Here is a 21,748-nt window from a genome sequence, read left to right on the forward strand (position 1 = left end):
TGTAATGTATGTACACAGTGACTGCACGAGCAGAATAGTGAGTGCAGCTCTGGAGTATAATACAGGAGGTAACTCAGGATCAGTAATGTACAGTATGTACACAGTGACTCCACCAGCAGAATAGTGAGTGCAGCTCTGGAGTATAATACAGGAGGTAACTCCGGATAAGTAATGTAATGTATGTACACAGTGACTGCACCAGCAGAATAGTGAGTGCAGCTCTGGGGTATAATACAGGAGGTAACTCAGGATCAGTAATGTACTGTATGTACACAGTGACTCCACCAGCAGAATAGTGAGTGCAGCTCTGGAGTATAATACAGGAGGTAACTCAGGATCAGTAATGTAATGTATATACACAGTGACTGCACCAGCAGAATAGTGAGTGCAGCTCTGGAGTATAATACAGGATGTAACTCAGGATCAGTAATGTAATGCATATACACAGTGACTGCACCAGCAGAATAGTGAGTGCAGCTCTGGGGTATAATACAGGATGTAACTCAGGATCAGTAATGTAATGTATGTACACAGTGACTGCACCAGCAGAATAGTGAGTGCAGCTCTGGGGTATAATACAGGAGGTAACTCAGGATCAGTAATGTAATGTATGTACACAGTGACTGCACCAGCAGAATAGTGAGTGCAGCTCTGGAGTATAATACAGGATGTAACTCAGGATCAGTAATGTAATGTATGTACACAGTGACTGCACCAGCAGAATAGTGAGTGCAGCTCTGGAGTATAATACAGGATGTAACTCAGGATCAGTAATGTAATGTATGTACACAGTGACTGCACCAGCAGAATAGTGAGTGCAGCTCTGGGGTATAATACAGGAGGTAACTCAGGATCAGTAATGTAATGTATGTACACAGTGACTGCACCAGCAGAATAGTGAGTGCAGATCTGGAGTATAATACAGGAGGTAACTCAGGATCAGTAATGTAATGTATGTACACAGTGACTGCACAAGCAGAATAGTGAGTGCAGCTCTGGAGTATAATACAGGAGGTAACTCAGGATCAGTAATGTAATGTATGTACACAGTGACTGCACCAGCAGAATAGTGAGTGCAGCTCTGGAGTATAATACAGGATGTAACTCAGGATCAGTAATGTAATGTATGTACACAGTGACTGCACCAGCAGAATAGTGAGTGCAGCTCTGGAGTATAATACAGGATGTAACTCAGGATCAGTAATGTAATGTATGTACACAGTGACTGCACCAGCAGAATAGTGAGTGCAGCTCTGGGGTATAATACAGGAGGTAACTCAGGATCAGTAATGTAATGTATGTACACAGTGACTGCACCAGCAGAATAGTGAGTGCAGATCTGGAGTATAATACAGGAGGTAACTCAGGATCAGTAATGTAATGTATGTACACAGTGACTGCACAAGCAGAATAGTGAGTGCAGCTCTGGAGTATAATACAGGAGGTAACTCAGGATCAGTAATGTAATGTATGTACACAGTGACTGCACCAGCAGAATAGTGAGTGCAGCTCTGGAGTATAATACAGGATGTAACACAGGATCAGTAATGTAATGTATGTACACAGTGACTGCACCAGCAGAATAGTGAGAGCAGCTCTGGAGTATAATACAGGATGTAACTCAGGATCAGTAATGTAATGTATGTACACAGTGACTGCACCAGCAGAATAGTGAGTGCAGCTCTGGAGGATAATACAGGATGTAACTCAGGATCAGTAATGTAATGTATGTACACAGTGACTGCACCAGCAGAATAGTGAGTGCAGCTCTGGAGTATAATACAGGATGTAACTCAGGATCAGTAATGTAATGTATGTACACAGTGACTGCACCAGCAGAATAGTGAGTGCAGCTCTGGAGTATAATACAGGATGTAACTCAGGATCAGTAATGTAATGTATGTACACAGTGACTCCACCAGCAGAATAGTGAGAGCAGCTCTGGAGTATAATACAGGAGGTAACTCAGGATTAGTAATGTAATGTATGTACACAGTGACTCCACCAGCAGAATAGTGAGTGCAGCTCTGGAGTATAATACAGGAGGTAACTCAGGATCAGTAATGTAATGTATGTACACAGTGACTGCACCAGCAGAATAGTGAGTGCAGCTCTGGAGTATAATACAAGAGGTAACTCAGGATCAGTAATGTAATGTATGTACACAGTGACTGCACCAGCAGAATAGTGAGTGCAGCTCTGGAGTATAATACAGGATGTAACTCAGGATCAGTAATGTAATGTATGTACACAGTGACTGCACCAGCAGAATAGTGAGTGCAGCTCTGGAGTATAATACAAGAGGTAACTCAGGATCAGTAATGTAATGTATGTACACAGTGACTGCACCAGCAGAATACTGAGTGCAGCTCTGGGGTATAATACAGGATGTAACTCAGGATCAGTAATGTAATGTATGTACACAGTGACTGCACCAGCAGAATAGTGAGTGCAGCTCTGGAGTATAATACAGGATGTAACTCAGGATCAGTAATGTAATGTATGTACACAGTGACTGCACCAGCAGAATAGTGAGTGCAGCTCTGGAGGATAATACAGGAGGTAACTCACCATCAGTAATGTAATGTATGTACACAGTGACTGCACCAGCAGAATAGTGAGTGCAGCTCTGGCGTATAATACAGGATGTAACTCAGGATCAGTAATGTTATGTATGTACACAGTGACTGCACCAGCAGAATAGTGAGTGCAGCTCTGGAGTATAATACAGGATGTAACTCAGAATCAGTAATGTAATGTATGTACACAGTGACTGCACCAGCAGAATAGTGAGTGCAGCTCTGGCGTATAATACAGGATGTAACTCAGGATCAGTAATGTTATGTATGTACACAGTGACTGCACTACAGAATAGTGAGTGCAGCTCTGGAGTATAATACAGGATGTAACTCAGGATCAGTAATGTAATGTATGTACACAGTGACTGCACCAGCAGAATAGTGAGTGCAGCTCTGGAGTATAATACAGGATGTAACTCAGGATCAGTAATGTAATGTATGTACACAGAGACTGCACCAGCAGAATAGTGAGTGCAGCTCTGGAGTATAATACAGGATGTAACTCAGGATCAGTAATGTAATGTATGTACACAGTGACTGCACCAGCAGAATAGTGAGTGCAGCTCTGGAGTATAATACAGGAGGTAACTCAGAATTAGTAATGTAATGTATGTACACAGTGACTCCACCAGCAGAATAGTGAGAGCAGCTCTGGAGTATAATACAGGAGGTAACTCAGAATTAGTAATGTAATGTATGTACACAGTGACTCCACCAGCAGAATAGTGAGTGCAGCTCTGGGGTATAATACAGGAGGTAACTCAGGATCAGTAATGTAATGTATGTACACAGTGACTGCACCAGCAGAATAGTGAGTGCAGCTCTGGAGGATAATACAGGAGGTAACTCAGGATCAGTAATGTAATGTATGTACAGTGACTGCACCAGCAGAATAGTGAGTGCAGCTCTGGAGGATAATACAGGAGGTAACTCAGGATCAGTAATGTAATGTATGTACACAATGGCTGCACCAGCAGAATAGTGAGTGCAGCTCTGGAGTATAATACAGGATGAAACTCAGGATCAGTAGTATATGTGCAGGGTGATGTATGATTTCTTGGAGTCGGGTGGACCCTGTGGTGATCCTCGCCATCCCTATCCTCTCGGGTCACTGACGCAGTTATTCGGTGGGGTCTCACCTCTGCAGCTTGGATTTGCGGAACGCGCAGGTGTAATAGTCCAGTGGTTTGTTGGGGACGTGCTGGTACATGGGGTTGGGCAGGTGAAGCCCCTGGAGGAATCTGTCCGATGTGTTGTTGTCTGGATTCGGCTGGGCCTGATGGAGGACACAATCGTTACAGAAACCAATGACAGCCAAAGATTGTTAAAAGTAGTTGTCGATTCCCTTCCCCTTAGGCTTGTGCAGCGGACTTCTCCGGTGCTGGACGCTGGGCATAAAGGTTTACCACCCAAAAAAAAAAATTATTACTTGTGGTGCTCACAGCAAAATTGTGCCCTATTCCCAGATTTTCCATGGGGTCACTGAATAGGAAATAATGCAGCCTGACCTGTAGTGGGGCCCTCATGCACAGCTCCTCAGCGTAGTACACCAGGACGTCCCAGGGGGCGCTAAGCTTCAGATAGTGCAGAGATCTTCGCTCGCTCAGAGTCTGCTCCTGTTCGGGGGGCATGCACATTGTTACCACATACAATCTATGCGAATGAGACCTCATGGGTCGACACAACCAGGGGCCACAAAACTATGAGCTGCATAGGGGACCCTCCATGTGTCCCTTGCAGGGGCCTCACCTTCTCACACAGGAGGCCAGCCTTCAGCAGGTTGCGGTGGAAGCGCCTCCGGTGGTTTTCAGAAGCGGCTTTGCCCCTTGCTCTGCCCCCTTGTCCACGATGGTCAGATCCTTTGGAGGATTTCTCTGTCTTGTGCTTCTTGGAAGAAATTTTCTCCTCCCAAACAAGGACAAAGTCTGCAAAAAAAGCAGACAAAATCCCAGTGCCTGTAATACTAACGGAAACACAGTATATATGTATATAGCCACTCCTCATCATGGGGATTGTAGCCCCTGGACGGAGAAGGGATTAATGGAGATCACTGATCTGCAAACGATAAAAGATGGAAACACAATGTTCACATCCGGATTATTCAGTCTGAGGAAGGTTCTGCCCCTGATTGTACAAATCATCAAGATCCGCTGCCAGCAGCTCCTATGTGATCACCGACCAATGACGTCCCCAATGTGCTCGATGGAGACAAGTCCGGAGACGCTGCCGGCAGCTCCTGTGTGATCACCGACCAATGACGTCCCCGATGTGCTCGATGGAGACAAGTCCAGAGACGCTGCCGGCAGCTCCTGTGTAATCACCGACCAATGACGTCCCCGATGTGCTCGATGGAGACAAGTCCAGAGACGCTGCAGCTCCTGTGTGATCACCGACCAATGACGTCCCCGATGTGCTCGATGGAGATAAGTCCAGAGACGCTGCCGGCAGCTCCTGTGTAATCACCGACCAATGACATCCCCGATGTGCTCGATGGAGATAAGTCCAGAGACGCTGCCGGCAGCTCCTGTGTGATCACCGACCAATGACATCCCCGATGTGCTCGATGGAGATAAGTCCAGAGACGCTGCCGGCAGCTCCTGTGTAATCACCCACCAGTAACGCCCCTGATGTCCTCGATGGAGACAAGTCCGGAGATGCTGCCGGCAGCTCCTGTGTAATCACCGACCAGTGACGTCCCTGATGTGCTCGATGGAGACAAGTCTGGAGACGCTGCCGGCAGCTCCTGTGTCATCACCGACCAGTGACGTGTCCGATGTGCTCGATGGAGACAAGTCTGGAGACGCTGCCAGCAGCTCCTGTGTGATCACCGACCAATGACGTCCCCGATGTGTTCGATGGAGACAAGTCCGGAGATGCTGCCGGCAGCTGCTGTGTAATCACCGACCAATGACGCCCCCGATGTGCTCGATGGAGACAAGTCCAGAGACGCTGCCGGCAGCTCCTGTGTAATCACCGACCAATGACGTCCCCGATGTGCTCGATGGAGACAAGTCCGGAGATGCTGCCGGCATCTCCTGTGTAATCACCGACCTGTGACGTCCCCGATGTGCTCGATGGAGACAAGTCCGGAGATGCTGCCGGCAGCTGCTGTGTAATCACCGACCAATGACGTCCCCGATGTGCTCGATGGAGACAAGTCCGGAGACGCTGCCAGCAGCTTCTGTGTAATCACCGACCAATGACGTCCCCGATGTGCTCGATGGAGACAAGTCCGGAGACGCTGCCAGCAGCTTCTGTGTAATCACCGACCAATGACGTCCCCGATGTGCTCGATGGAGACAAGTCTGGAGACGCTGCCGGCAGCTCCTGTGTAATCAACGACCAATGACGTCCCCGATGTGCTCAATGGAGACAAGTCCGGAGACGCTGCCGGCAGCTCCTGTGTAATCAACGACCAATGGCGTCCCCGATGTGCTCAATGGAGACAAGTCTGGAGACGCTGCCAGCAGCTTCTGTGTAATCACCGACCAATGACGTCCCCGATGTGCTCAATGGAGACAAGTCCGGAGACGCTGCCGGCAGCTCCTGTGTAATCAACGACCAATGACGTCCCCGATGTGCTCAATGGAGACAAGTCTGGAGATGCTGCCAGCAGCTTCTGTGTAATCACCGACCAATGACGTCCCCGATGTGCTCAATGGAGACAAGTCCGGAGACGCTGCCGGCAGCTCCTGTGTAATCACCGACCAATGACGTCCTTGATGTGCTCGATGGAGACAAGTCTGGAGACGCTGCCGGCAGCTCCTGTGTAATCACCGACCAATGACGTCCCCGATGTGCTCAATGGAGACAAGTCCGGAGACGCTGCAGCTTCTGTGTGATCACCGACCAATGACCTCCCGGCTGTGCTCGATGGAGAAAATTGGACTTGTCTCCATCGAGCACATCGGGGATGTCATTGGTCGGTGATCACACAGGAGCTGCTGGCAGCGGATCCTGAGGATTTGTACAATCAGCGGCAGAACCTTCCTCAGACGACCATTAATGACGTCAGTGACAGCAGCCGAGGCCGGGGGTGCCGGGATTTCTGCTCGAGGCTTAGACTCCAGACTGAATAATCCTAAGGTTGTGAAAGTACAGTTTCCATTTATATCATTACCATGTCTATCCATCTGGTGATTTCCATAATTCTACCTCCTTTACTTCTTGGAGTTGAAACTTCAATGTTGATAAGTGTATATATATTTGTGTGTCTGCGAGTGTGTGTTTATGAGTTTTATATATATATATATATATATATATATATATATATATATATATATATATATATATACAGTACAGACCAAAAGTTTGGACACACCTTCTCATTTAAAGATTTTTCTGTATTTTCATGGCTTTGAAAATTGTACATTCACACTGAAGGCATCAAAACTATGAATTACCACATGTGGAATTATATACTGAACAAAAAAGTGTGAAACAACTGAAAATATGTCTTATATTCTAGGTTCTTCACAGTAGCCACCTTTTGCTTTGATGACGGCTTTGCACACTCTTGGCATTCTCTTGATGAGCTTCAAGAGGTAGTCACCGGAAATGGTCTACAACAATCTTGAAGGAGTTCCCAGAGATGCTTAGCACTTGTTGGCCCTTTTGCCTTCACTCTGCGGTCCAGCTCACCCCAAACCATCTCGATGGGGTTCAGGTCTGGTGACTGTGGAGGCCAGGTCATCTGACGTAGCCCCCCATCACTCTCCTGCTTGGTCAAATAGCCCTTACACAGCCTGGAGGTGTTTGGGGTCATTGTGCTGTTGAAAAATAAATGATGGTCCAACTAAACGCAAACCGGATGGAATAGCATGCCGCTGCAAGATGCTGTGGTAGCCATGCTGGTTCAGTATGCCTTCAATTTTGAATAAATCCCCAACAGTGTCACCAGCAAAGCCCCCCCACACCATCACACCTCCTCCTCCATGCTTCACGGTGGGAACCAGGCATGTAGAGTCCATCCGTTCACCTTTTCTGCATCACACAAAGACATTGGTGGTTGGAACCAAAGATCTCAAATTTTTACTCCTCAGAGCAAAGCACAGATTTCCACTGGTCTAATGTCCATTCCTTGTGTTCTTTAGCCCAAACAAGTCTCTTCTGCTTGTTGCCTGTCCTTAGCAGTGGTTTCCTAGCTGCTATTTTACCATGAAGGCCGGCTGCACAAAGTCTCCTCTTAACAGTTGTTGTAGAGATGTGTCTACTGCTAGAACTCTGTGTGGCATTGACCTGGTCTCTAATCTGAGCTGCTGTTAACCTGCGATTTCTGAGGCTGGTGACTCGGATAAACTTATCCTCAGAAGCAGAGGTGACTCTTGGTCTTCCTTTCCTGGGGCGGTCCTCATGTGAGCCAGTTTCTTTGTAGCACTTGATGGTTTTTGCAACTGCACTTGGGGACACTATCAAAGTTTTCCCAATTTTTCGCACTGACTGACCTTCATTTCTTAAAGTAATGATGGCCACTCGTTTTTCTTTACTTAGTTGCTTTTTTCTTGCCATAATACAAATTCTAACAGTCTATTCAGTAGGACTATCAGCTGTGTATCCACCAGACTTCTGCACAACACAACTGATGGTCCCAACCCCATTTATAAGGCAAGAAATCCCACTTATTAAACCTGACAGGGCACACCTGTGAAGTGAAGACCATTTCGGGTGACGACCTCTTGAAGGTCATCAAGAGAATGCCAAGAGTGTGCAAAGCAGTCATCAAAGCAAAAGGTGGCTACTGTGAAGACCCTAGAATATAAGACATATTTTCATTGGTTTCACACTTTTTTGTTAAGTATATAATTCCACATGTGGTAATTCATAGTTTTGATGCCTTCAGTGTGAATGTACAATTATCATAGTCATGAAAATACAGAAAAATCTTTAAATGAGAAGGTGTGTCCAAACTTTTGGTCTGTACTATATATACACTGCACACTACCACTCCTCCTGTCCTGTATATATACACTGCACAGTACCACTCCTCCTGTCCTGTATATATACACTGCACAGTACCACTCCTCCTGTCCTGTATATATACACTGCACAGTACCACTCCTCCTGTCCTGTATATATACACTGCACGGTACCACACCTCCTGTCCTGTATATATACACTGCACAGTACCACTCCTCCTGTCCTGTATATATACACTGCACAGTACCACTCCTCCTGTCCTGTATATATACACTGCACAGTACCACTCCTCCTGTCCTGCATATATACACTGCACAGTACCACTCCTCCTGTCCTGTATATATACACTGCACAGTACCACTCCTCCTGTCCTGTATATATACACTGCACAGTACCACTCCTCCTGTCCTGTATATATACACTGCACAGTACCACTCCTCCTGTCCTGTATATATACACTGCACAGTACCACTCCTCCTGTCCTGTATATATACACTGCACAGTACCACTCCTCCTGTCCTGTATATATACACTGCACAGTACCACCACTCCTGTATATATACACTGCACAGTACCACTCCTCCTGTATATATACACTGCACAGTACCACTCCTCCTGTCCTGTATATATACACTGCACAGTACCACTCCTCCTGTCCTGTATATATACACTGCACAGTACCGCTCCTCCTGTCCTGTATATATACACTGCACAGTACCACTCCTCCTGTATATATACACTGCACAGTACCACTCCTCCTGTCCTGTATATATACACTGCACAGTACCACTCCTCCTGTATATATACACTGCACAGTACCACTCCTCCTGTCCTGTATATATACACTGCACAGTACCGCTCCTCCTGTATATATACACTGCACAGTACCACTCCTCCTGTCCTGTATATATACGCTGCACAGTACCACTCCTCCTGTCCTGTATATATACACTGCACAGTACCACTCCTCCTGTCCTGTATATATACACTGCACAGTACCACTCCTCCTGTCCTGTATATACACTACACAGTACCACTCCTCCTGTCCTGTATATACACTGCACAGTACCACTCCTCCTGTCCTGTATATATACACTGCACAGTACCACTCCTCCTGTCCTGTATATATACACTGCACAGTACCACTCCTCCTGTCCTGTATATATACACTGCACAGTTCCACTCCTCCTGTCCTGTATATATACACTGCACAGTACCACTCCTCCTGTATACATACACTGCACAGTACCACTCCTCCTGTATATATACACTGCACAGTACCACTCCTCCTGTCCTGTATATATACACTGCACAGTTCCACTCCTCCTGTCCTGTATATATACACTGCACAGTACCACTCCTCCTGTATATATACACTGCACAGTACCACTCCTCCTGCCCTGTATATATACACTGCACAGTACCACTCCTCCTGTCCTGTATATACACTGCACAGTACCACTCCTCCTGTCCTGTATATATACACTGCACAGTACCACTCCTCCTGTATATATACACTGCACAGTACCACTCCTCCTGTCCTGTATATATACACTGCACAGTACCACTCCTCCTGTCCTGTATATATACACTGCACAGTACCACTCCTCCTGTCCTGTATATATACACTACACAGTACCACTCCTCCTGTATATATACACTGCACAGTACCACTCCTCCTGTATATATACATTGCACAGTACCACTCCTCCTGTCCTGTATATATACACTGCACAGTATCACTCCTCCTGTCCTGTATATATACACTGCACAGTACCATTTCTCCTGTATATATACACTGCACAGTACCACTCCTCCTGTCCTGTATATATACACTGCACAGTACCACTCCTCCTGTATATATACATTGCACAGTACCACTCCTCCTGTCCTGTATATATACACTGCACAGTACCACTCCTCCCGTATATATACATTGCACAGTACCACTCCTCCTGTCCTGTATATATACACTGCACAGTTCCACTCCTCCTGTCCTGTATATATACACTGCACAGTACCACTCCTCCTGTATACATACACTGCACAGTACCACTCCTCCTGTATATATACACTGCACAGTACCACTCCTCCTGTCCTGTATATATACACTGCACAGTTCCACTCCTCCTGTCCTGTATATATACACTGCACAGTACCACTCCTCCTGTATATATACACTGCACAGTACCACTACTCCTGTATATACACTGCACAGTACCACTCCTCCTGTATATATACACTGCACAGTACCACTCCTCCTGTATATATACACATTGAACAGTACCACTCCTCCTGTCCTGTATATATACACTGCACAGTACCACTCCTCCTGTCCTGTATATATACACTGCACAGTACCACTCCTCCTGTCCTGTATATATACACTGCACAGTACCACTCCTCCTGCCCTGTATATATACACTGCACAGTACCACTCCTCCTGTCCTGTATATATACACTGCACAGTACCACTCCTCCTGTCCTGTATATATACACTGCACAGTACCACTCCTCCTGTCCTGCATATATACACTGCACAGTACCACTCCTCCTGTCCTGTATATATACACTGCACAGTACCACTCCTCCTGTCCTGTATATATACACTGCACAGTACCACTCCTCCTGTCCTGTATATATACACTGCACAGTACCACTCCTCCTGTCCTGTATATATACACTGCACAGTACCACTCCTCCTGTCCTGTATATATACACTGCACAGTACCACTCCTCCTGTCCTGTATATATACACTGCACAGTACCACCACTCCTGTATATATACACTGCACAGTACCACTCCTCCTGTATATATACACTGCACAGTACCACTCCTCCTGTCCTGTATATATACACTGCACAGTACCACTCCTCCTGTCCTGTATATATACACTGCACAGTACCGCTCCTCCTGTCCTGTATATATACACTGCACAGTACCACTCCTCCTGTATATATACACTGCACAGTACCACTCCTCCTGTCCTGTATATATACACTGCACAGTACCACTCCTCCTGTATATATACACTGCACAGTACCACTCCTCCTGTCCTGTATATATACACTGCACAGTACCGCTCCTCCTGTATATATACACTGCACAGTACCACTCCTCCTGTCCTGTATATATACGCTGCACAGTACCACTCCTCCTGTCCTGTATATATACACTGCACAGTACCACTCCTCCTGTCCTGTATATATACACTGCACAGTACCACTCCTCCTGTCCTGTATATACACTACACAGTACCACTCCTCCTGTCCTGTATATACACTGCACAGTACCACTCCTCCTGTCCTGTATATATACACTGCACAGTACCACTCCTCCTGTCCTGTATATATACACTGCACAGTACCACTCCTCCTGTCCTGTATATATACACTGCACAGTTCCACTCCTCCTGTCCTGTATATATACACTGCACAGTACCACTCCTCCTGTATACATACACTGCACAGTACCACTCCTCCTGTATATATACACTGCACAGTACCACTCCTCCTGTCCTGTATATATACACTGCACAGTTCCACTCCTCCTGTCCTGTATATATACACTGCACAGTACCACTCCTCCTGTATATATACACTGCACAGTACCACTCCTCCTGCCCTGTATATATACACTGCACAGTACCACTCCTCCTGTCCTGTATATACACTGCACAGTACCACTCCTCCTGTCCTGTATATATACACTGCACAGTACCACTCCTCCTGTATATATACACTGCACAGTACCACTCCTCCTGTCCTGTATATATACACTGCACAGTACCACTCCTCCTGTCCTGTATATATACACTGCACAGTACCACTCCTCCTGTCCTGTATATATACACTACACAGTACCACTCCTCCTGTATATATACACTGCACAGTACCACTCCTCCTGTATATATACATTGCACAGTACCACTCCTCCTGTCCTGTATATATACACTGCACAGTATCACTCCTCCTGTCCTGTATATATACACTGCACAGTACCATTTCTCCTGTATATATACACTGCACAGTACCACTCCTCCTGTCCTGTATATATACACTGCACAGTACCACTCCTCCTGTATATATACATTGCACAGTACCACTCCTCCTGTCCTGTATATATACACTGCACAGTACCACTCCTCCCGTATATATACATTGCACAGTACCACTCCTCCTGTCCTGTATATATACACTGCACAGTTCCACTCCTCCTGTCCTGTATATATACACTGCACAGTACCACTCCTCCTGTATACATACACTGCACAGTACCACTCCTCCTGTATATATACACTGCACAGTACCACTCCTCCTGTCCTGTATATATACACTGCACAGTTCCACTCCTCCTGTCCTGTATATATACACTGCACAGTACCACTCCTCCTGTATATATACACTGCACAGTACCACTACTCCTGTATATACACTGCACAGTACCACTCCTCCTGTATATATACACTGCACAGTACCACTCCTCCTGTATATATACACATTGAACAGTACCACTCCTCCTGTCCTGTATATATACACTGCACAGTACCACTCCTCCTGTCCTGTATATATACACTGCACAGTACCACTCCTCCTGCCCTGTATATATACACTGCACAGTACCACTCCTCCTGTCCTGTATATACACTGCACAGTACCACTCCTCCTGTCCTGTATATATACACTGCACAGTATCACTCCTCCTGTCCTGTATATATACACTGCACAGTACCACTCCTCCTGTCCTGTATATATACACTGCACAGTACCGCTCCTCCTGTCCTGTATATATACCCTGCACAGTACCGCTCCTCCTGTCCTGTATATATACACTGCACAGTACCGCTCCTCCTGTCCTGTATATATACACTGCACAGTACCACTCCTCCTGTCCTGTATATATACACTGCACAGTACCGCTCCTCCTGTCCTGTATATATACACTGCACAGTACCACTCCTCCTGTCCTGTATATATACACTGCACAGTACCACTCCTCCTGTCCTGTATATATACACTGCACAGTACCACTCCTCCTGTATATATACACTGCACAGTACCACTCCTCCTGTCCTGTATATATACGCTGCACAGTACCACTCCTCCTGTCCTGTATATATACACTGCACAGTACCACTCCTCCTGTCCTGTATATATACACTGCACAGTACCACTCCTCCTGTCCTGTATATATACACTGCACAGTACCGCTCCTCCTGTCCTGTATATATACACTGCACAGTACCACTCCTCCTGTCCTGTATATATACACTGCACAGTACCACTCCTCCTGTCCTGTATATATACACTGCACAGTACCACTCCTCCTGTCCTGTATATATACACTGCACAGTACCACTCCTCCTGTCCTGTATATATACTGCACAGTACCACTCCTCCTGTCCTGTATATATACACTGCACAGTACCACTCCTCCTGTCCTGTATATATACTGCACAGTACCACTCCTCCTGTCCTGTATATATACTGCACAGTACCACTCCTCCTGTCCTGTATATATACACTGCACAGTACCACTCCTCCTGTCCTGTATATATACTGCACAGTACCACTCCTCCTGTCCTGTATATATACACTGCACAGTACCACTCCTCCTGTCCTGTATATATACACTGCACAGTACCGCTCCTCCTGTCCTGTATATATACACTGCACAGTACCGCTCCTCCTGTCCTGTATATATACACTGCACAGTACCACTCCTCCTGTCCTGTATATATACACTGCACAGTACCACTCCTCCTGTCCTGTATATATACACTGCACAGTACCACTCCTCCTGTCCTGTATATATACTGCACAGTACCACTCCTCCTGTCCTGTATATATACACTGCACAGTACCACTCCTCCTGTCCTGTATATATACACTGCACAGTACCACTCCTCCTGTCCTGTATATATACACTGCACAGTACCACTCCTCCTGTCCTGTATATACACTGCACAGTACCACTCCTCCTGTCCTGTATATATACACTGCACAGTACCACTCCTCCTGTCCTGTATATATACTGCACAGTACCACTCCTCCTGTCCTGTATATATACACTGCACAGTACCACTCCTCCTGTCCTGTATATATACACTGCACAGTACCACTCCTCCTGTATATATACACTGCACAGTACCACTCCTCCTGTATATATACACTGCACAGTACCACTCCTCCTGTCCTGTATATATACACTGCACAGTACCACTCCTCCTGTCCTGTATATATACACTGCACAGTACCGCTCCTCCTGTCCTGTATATATACACTGCACAGTACCACTCCTCCTGTATATATACACTGCACAGTACCACTCCTCCTGTCCTGTATATATACACTGCACAGTACCACTCCTCCTGTATATATACACTGCACAGTACCACTCCTCCTGTCCTGTATATATACACTGCACAGTACCACTCCTCCTGTATATATACACTGCACAGTACCACTCCTCCTGTCCTGTATATATACACTGCACAGTACCGCTCCTCCTGTATATATACACTGCACAGTACCACTCCTCCTGTCCTGTATATATACGCTGCACAGTACCACTCCTCCTGTCCTGTATATATACACTGCACAGTACCAATCCTCCTGTCCTGTATATATACACTGCACAGTACCACTCCTCCTGTCCTGTATATATACACACTGCACAGTACCACTCCTCCTGTCCTGTATATATACACTGCACAGTACCACTCCTCCTGTCCTGTATATACACTGCACAGTACCACTCCTCCTGTCCTGTATATATACACTGCACAGTACCACTCCTCCTGTCCTGTATATATACACTGCACAGTACCACTCCTCCTGCCCTGTATATATACACTGCACAGTACCACTCCTCCTGTCCTGTATATACACTGCACAGTACCACTCCTCCTGTCCTGTATATATACACTGCACAGTACCACTCCTCCTGTATATATACACTGCACAGTACCACTCCTCCTGTCCTGTATATATACACTGCACAGTACCACTCCTCCTGTCCTGTATATATACACTGCACAGTACCACTCCTCCTGTCCTGTATATATACACTGCACAGTACCACTCCTCCTGTCCTGTATATATACACTACACAGTACCACTCCTCCTGTATATATACACTGCACAGTACCACTCCTCCTGTATATATACATTGCACAGTACCACTCCTCCTGTCCTGTATATATACACTGCACAGTATCACTCCTCCTGTCCTGTATATATACACTGCACAGTACCATTTCTCCTGTATATATACACTGCACAGTACCACTCCTCCTGTCCTGTATATATACACTGCACAGTACCACTCCTCCTGTATATATACATTGCACAGTACCACTCCTCCTGTCCTGTATATATACACTGCACAGTACCACTCCTCCTGTATATATACATTGCACAGTACCACTCCTCCTGTCCTGTATATATACACTGCACAGTTCCACTCCTCCTGTCCTGTATATATACACTGCACAGTACCACTCCTCCTGTATATATACACTGCACAGTACCACTCCTCCTGTATATATACACTGCACAGTACCACTCCTCCTGTCCTGTATATATACACTGCACAGTTCCACTCCTCCTGTCCTGTATATATACACTGCACAGTACCACTCCTCCTCTATATATACACTGCACAGTACCACTCCTCCTGTATATATATATACACTGCACAGTACCACTCCTCCTGTCCTATATATATACACTGCACAGTACCGCTCCTCCTGTATATATACACTGCACAGTACCACTCCTCCTGTCCTATATATATACACTGCACAGTACCGCTCCTCCTGTATATATACACTGCACAGTACCACTCCTCCTGTATATATACACTGCACAGTACCACTCCTCCTGTATATATACACATTGCACAGTACCACTCCTCCTGTCCTGTATATATACACTGCACAGTACCACTCCTCCTGTCCTGTATATATACACTGCACAGTACCACTCCTCCTGCCCTGTATATATACAATGCACAGTACCACTCCTCCTGTCCTGTATATACACTGCACAGTACCACTCCTCCTGTCCTGTATATATACACTGCACAGTATCACTCCTCCTGTCCTGTATATATACACTGCACAGTACCACTCCTCCTGTCCTGTATATATACACTGCACAGTACCGCTCCTCCTGTCCTGTATATATACCCTGCACAGTACCGCTCCTCCTGTCCTGTATATATACACTGCACAGTACCACTCCTCCTGTCCTGTATATATACACTGCACAGTACCACTCCTCCTGTCCTGTATATATACACTGCACAGTACCGCTCCTCCTGTCCTGTATATATACACTGCACAGTACCGCTCCTCCTGTCCTGTATATATACACTGCACAGTACCACTCCTCCTGTCCTGTATATATACACTGCACAGTACCACTCCTCCTGTATATATACACTGCACAGTACCACTCCTCCTGTCCTGTATATATACGCTGCACAGTACCACTCCTCCTGTCCTGTATATATACACTGCACAGTACCACTCCTCCTGTCCTGTATATATACACTGCACAGTACCACTCCTCCTGTCCTGTATATATACACTGCACAGTACCGCTCCTCCTGTCCTGTATATATACACTGCACAGTACCACTCCTCCTGTCCTGTATATATACACTGCACAGTACCACTCCTCCTGTCCTGTATATATACACTGCACAGTACCACTCCTCCTGTCCTGTATATATACACTGCACAGTACCACTCCTCCTGTCCTGTATATATACTGCACAGTACCACTCCTCCTGTCCTGTATATATACACTGCACAGTACCACTCCTCCTGTCCTGTATATATACTGCACAGTACCACTCCTCCTGTCCTGTATATATACACTGCACAGTACCACTCCTCCTGTCCTGTATATATACTGCACAGTACCACTCCTCCTGTCCTGTATATATACACTGCACAGTACCGCTCCTCCTGTCCTGTATATATACACTGCACAGTACCGCTCCTCCTGTCCTGTATATATACACTGCACAGTACCACTCCTCCTGTCCTGTATATATACACTGCACAGTACCACTCCTCCTGTCCTGTATATATACACTGCACAGTACCACTCCTCCTGTCCTGTATATATACTGCACAGTACCACTCCTCCTGTCCTGTATATATACACTGCACAGTACCACTCCTCCTGTCCTGTATATATACACTGCACAGTACCACTCCTCCTGTCCTGTATATATACACTGCACAGTACCACTCCTCCTGTCCTGTATATACACTGCACAGTACCACTCCTCCTGTCCTGTATATATACACTGCACAGTACCACTCCTCCTGTCCTGTATATATACTGCACAGTACCACTCCTCCTGTCCTGTATATATACACTGCACAGTACCACTCCTCCTGTCCTGTATATATACTGCACAGTACCACTCCTCCTGTCCTGTATATATACACTGCACAGTACCGCTCCTCCTGTCCTGTATATATACACTGCACAGTACCGCTCCTCCTGTCCTGTATATATACACTGCACAGTACCACTCCTCCTGTCCTGTATATATACACTGCACAGTACCACTCCTCCTGTCCTGTATATATACACTGCACAGTACCACTCCTCCTGTCCTGTATATATACACTGCACAGTACCACTCCTCCTGTCCTGTATATATACACTGCACAGTACCACTCCTCCTGCCCTGTATATATACACTGCACAGTACCACTCCTCCTGTCCTGTATATACACTGCACAGTACCACTCCTCCTGTTCTGTATATATACACTGCACAGTACCACTCCTCCTGTCCTGTATATATACACTGCACGGTACCACACCTCCTGTCCTGTATATATACACTGCACAGTACCACTCCTCCTGTCCTGTATATATACACTGCACAGTACCACTCCTCCTGTCCTGTATATATACACTGCACAGTACCGCTCCTCCTGTATATATACACTGCACAGTACCACTCCTCCTGTCCTGTATATATACACTGCACAGTACCACTCCTCCTGTCCTGCATATATACACTGCACAGTACCACTCCTCCTGTCCTGTATATATACACTGCACAGTACCACTCCTCCTGTCCTGTATATATACACTGCACAGTACCGCTCCTCCTGTCCTGTATATATACACTGCACAGTACCACTCCTCCTGTCCTGTATATATACACTGCACAGTACCACTCCTCCTGTCCTGTATATATACACTGCACAGTACCACTCCTCCTGTATATATACACTGCACAGTACCACTCCTCCTGTATATATACATTGCACAGTACCACTCCTCCTGTCCTGTATATATACACTGCACAGTACCACTCCTCCTGTCCTGTATATATACACTGCACAGTACCACTCCTCCTGTCCTGTATATATACACTGCACAGTACCACTTCTCCTGTATATATATACACTGTACAGTTCCACTCCTCCTGTCCTGTATATATACACTGCACAGTACCACTCCTCCTGTATATATACACTGCACAGTTCCACTCCTCCTGTCCTGTATATATACACTGCACAGTACCACTCCTCCTGTATATATACACTGCACAGTACCACTCCTCCTGTCCTGTATATATACGCTGCACAGTACCACTCCTCCTGTCCTGTATATATACACTGCACAGTACCACTCCTCCTGTCCTGTATATACACTGCACAGTACCACTCCTCCTGTCCTGTATATATACACACTGCACAGTACCACTCCTCCTGTCCTGTATATATACACTGCACAGTACCACTCCTCCTGTATATATACACTGCACAGTACCACTCCTCCTGTCCTGTATATATACACTGCACGGTACCACTCCTCCTGTCCTGTATATATACACTGCACGGTACCACTCCTCCTGTCCTGTATATATACACACTGCACAGTACCACTCCTCCTGTCCTGTATATATACACTGCACAGTACCACTCCTCCTGCCCTGTATATATACACTGCACAGTACCACTCCTCCTGTCCTGTATATACACTGCACAGTACCACTCCTCCTGTCCTGTATATACACTGCACAGTACCACTCCTCCTGTCCTGTATATATACACTGCACAGTACCACTCCTCCTGTCCTGTATATATACACTGCACAGTACCACTCCTCCTGTCCTGTATATACACTGCACAGTACCACTCCTCCTGTCCTGTATATACACTGCACAGTACCACTCCTCCTGTCCTGTATATATACACTGCACAGTACCACTCCTCCTGTCCTGTATATATACACTGCACAGTACCACTCCTCCTGCCCTGTATATATACACTGCACAGTACCACTCCTCCTGTCCTGTATATACACTGCACAGTACCACTCCTCCTGTCCTGTATATATACACTGCACAGTACCACTCCTCCTGTATATATACACTGCACAGTACCACTCCTCCTGTCCTGTATATATACGCTGCACAGTACCACTCCTCCTGTCCTGTATATATACACTGCACAGTACCACTCCTCCTGTCCTGTATATATACACTGCACAGTACCACTCCTCCTGTCCTGTATATATACACACTGCACAGTACCACTCCTCCTGTCCTGTATATATACACACTGCACAGTACCACTCCTCCTGTCCTGTATATACACTGCACAGTACCACTCCTCCTGTCCTGTATATATACACTGCACAGTACCACTCCTCCTGTCCTGTATATATACTGCACAGTACCACTCCTCCTGTCCTGTATATATACACTGCACAGTACCACTCCTCCTGTCCTGTATATATACACTGCACAGTACCACTCCTCCTGTCCTGTATATATACACTGCACAGTACCACTCCTCCTGTCCTGTATATATACACTGCACAGTACCACTCCTCCTGTATATATACACTGCACAGTACCACTCCTCCTGTCCTGTATATATACACTGCACAGTTCCACTCCTCCTGTCCTGTATATATACACTGCACAGTACCACTCCTCCTGTATATATACACTGCACAGTACCACTACTCCTGTATATACACTGCACAGTACCACTCCTCCTGTATATATACACTGCACAGTACCACTCCTCCTGTCCTGTATATATACACTGCACAGTACCACTCCTCCTGTCCTGTATATATACACTGCACAGTACCACTCCTCCTGTCCTGTATATATACACTGCACAGTACCACTTCTCCTGTCCTGTATATATACACTGCACAGTACCACTCCTCCTGTATATATACACTGCACAGTACCACTCCTCCTGTATATATACATTGCACAGTACCACTCCTCCTGTCCTGTATATATACACTGCACAGTACCACTCCTCCTGTCCTGTATATATACACTGCACAGTACCATTTCTCCTGTATATATACACTGCACAGTACCACTCCTCCTGTCCTGTATATATACACTGCACAGTACCACTCCTCCTGTATATATACATTGCACAGTACCACTCCTCCTGTCCTGTATATATACACTGCACAGTACCACTCCTCCTGTATATATACATTGCACAGTACCACTCCTCCTGTCCTGTATATATACACTGCACAGTTCCACTCCTCCTGTCCTGTATATATACACTGCACAGTACCACTCCTCCTGTATATATACACTGCACAGTACCACTACTCCTGTATATACACTGCACAGTACCACTCCTCCTGTATATATACACTGCACAGTACCACTCCTCCTGTATATATACACATTGCACAGTACCACTCCTCCTGTCCTGTATATATACACTGCACAGTACCACTCCTCCTGTCCTGTATATATACACTGCACAGTACCACTCCTCCTGCCCTGTATATATACACTGCACAGTACCACTCCTCCTGTCCTGTATATACACTGCACAGTACCACTCCTCCTGTCCTGTATATATACACTGCACAGTACCACTCCTCCTGTCCTGTATATATACACTGCACAGTACCACTCCTCCTGTCCTGTATATATACACTGCACAGTACCGCTCCTCCTGTCCTGTATATATACACTGCACAGTACCGCTCCTCCTGTCCTGTATATATACACTGCACAGTACAGCTCCTCCTGTCCTGTATATATACACTGCACAGTACCACTCCTCCTGTCCTGTATATATACACTGCACAGTACCACTCCTCCTGTCCTGTATATATACACTGCACAGTACCGCTCCTCCTGTCCTGTATATATACACTGCACAGTACCACTCCTCCTGTCCTGTATATATACACTGCACAGTACCACTC

At 46.1% G+C, this 21,748-nt stretch overlaps 1 protein-coding gene across 3 annotated transcripts in view; it reads right to left on the reverse strand.

The window, feature by feature from the left end:
* ANO7 (anoctamin 7) overlaps nucleotides 1–21,748 on the reverse strand; it is a 110,296-nt gene that overhangs the window by 59,110 nt on the left and 29,438 nt on the right. For all 3 annotated transcript variants that reach the window (XM_073656135.1, XM_073656134.1, XM_073656136.1), the window contains 3 exons: nucleotides 4,329–4,504; nucleotides 4,088–4,195; nucleotides 3,719–3,855 (listed from right to left, as the gene is read on the reverse strand). In XM_073656135.1, coding sequence (XP_073512236.1) covers nucleotides 3,719–3,855; nucleotides 4,088–4,195; nucleotides 4,329–4,504 — 421 coding nt within the window. The remainder of the gene's footprint in view (nucleotides 1–3,718; nucleotides 3,856–4,087; nucleotides 4,196–4,328; nucleotides 4,505–21,748) is intronic.

The sequence above is a fragment of the Phyllobates terribilis genome, unplaced genomic scaffold (genome assembly GCF_046119375.1).
Source record: "Phyllobates terribilis strain yellow unplaced genomic scaffold, ASM4611937v1 Scaffold_12__6_contigs__length_324123572, whole genome shotgun sequence".
NCBI classification, from domain to species: domain Eukaryota; kingdom Metazoa; phylum Chordata; class Amphibia; order Anura; family Dendrobatidae; genus Phyllobates; species Phyllobates terribilis.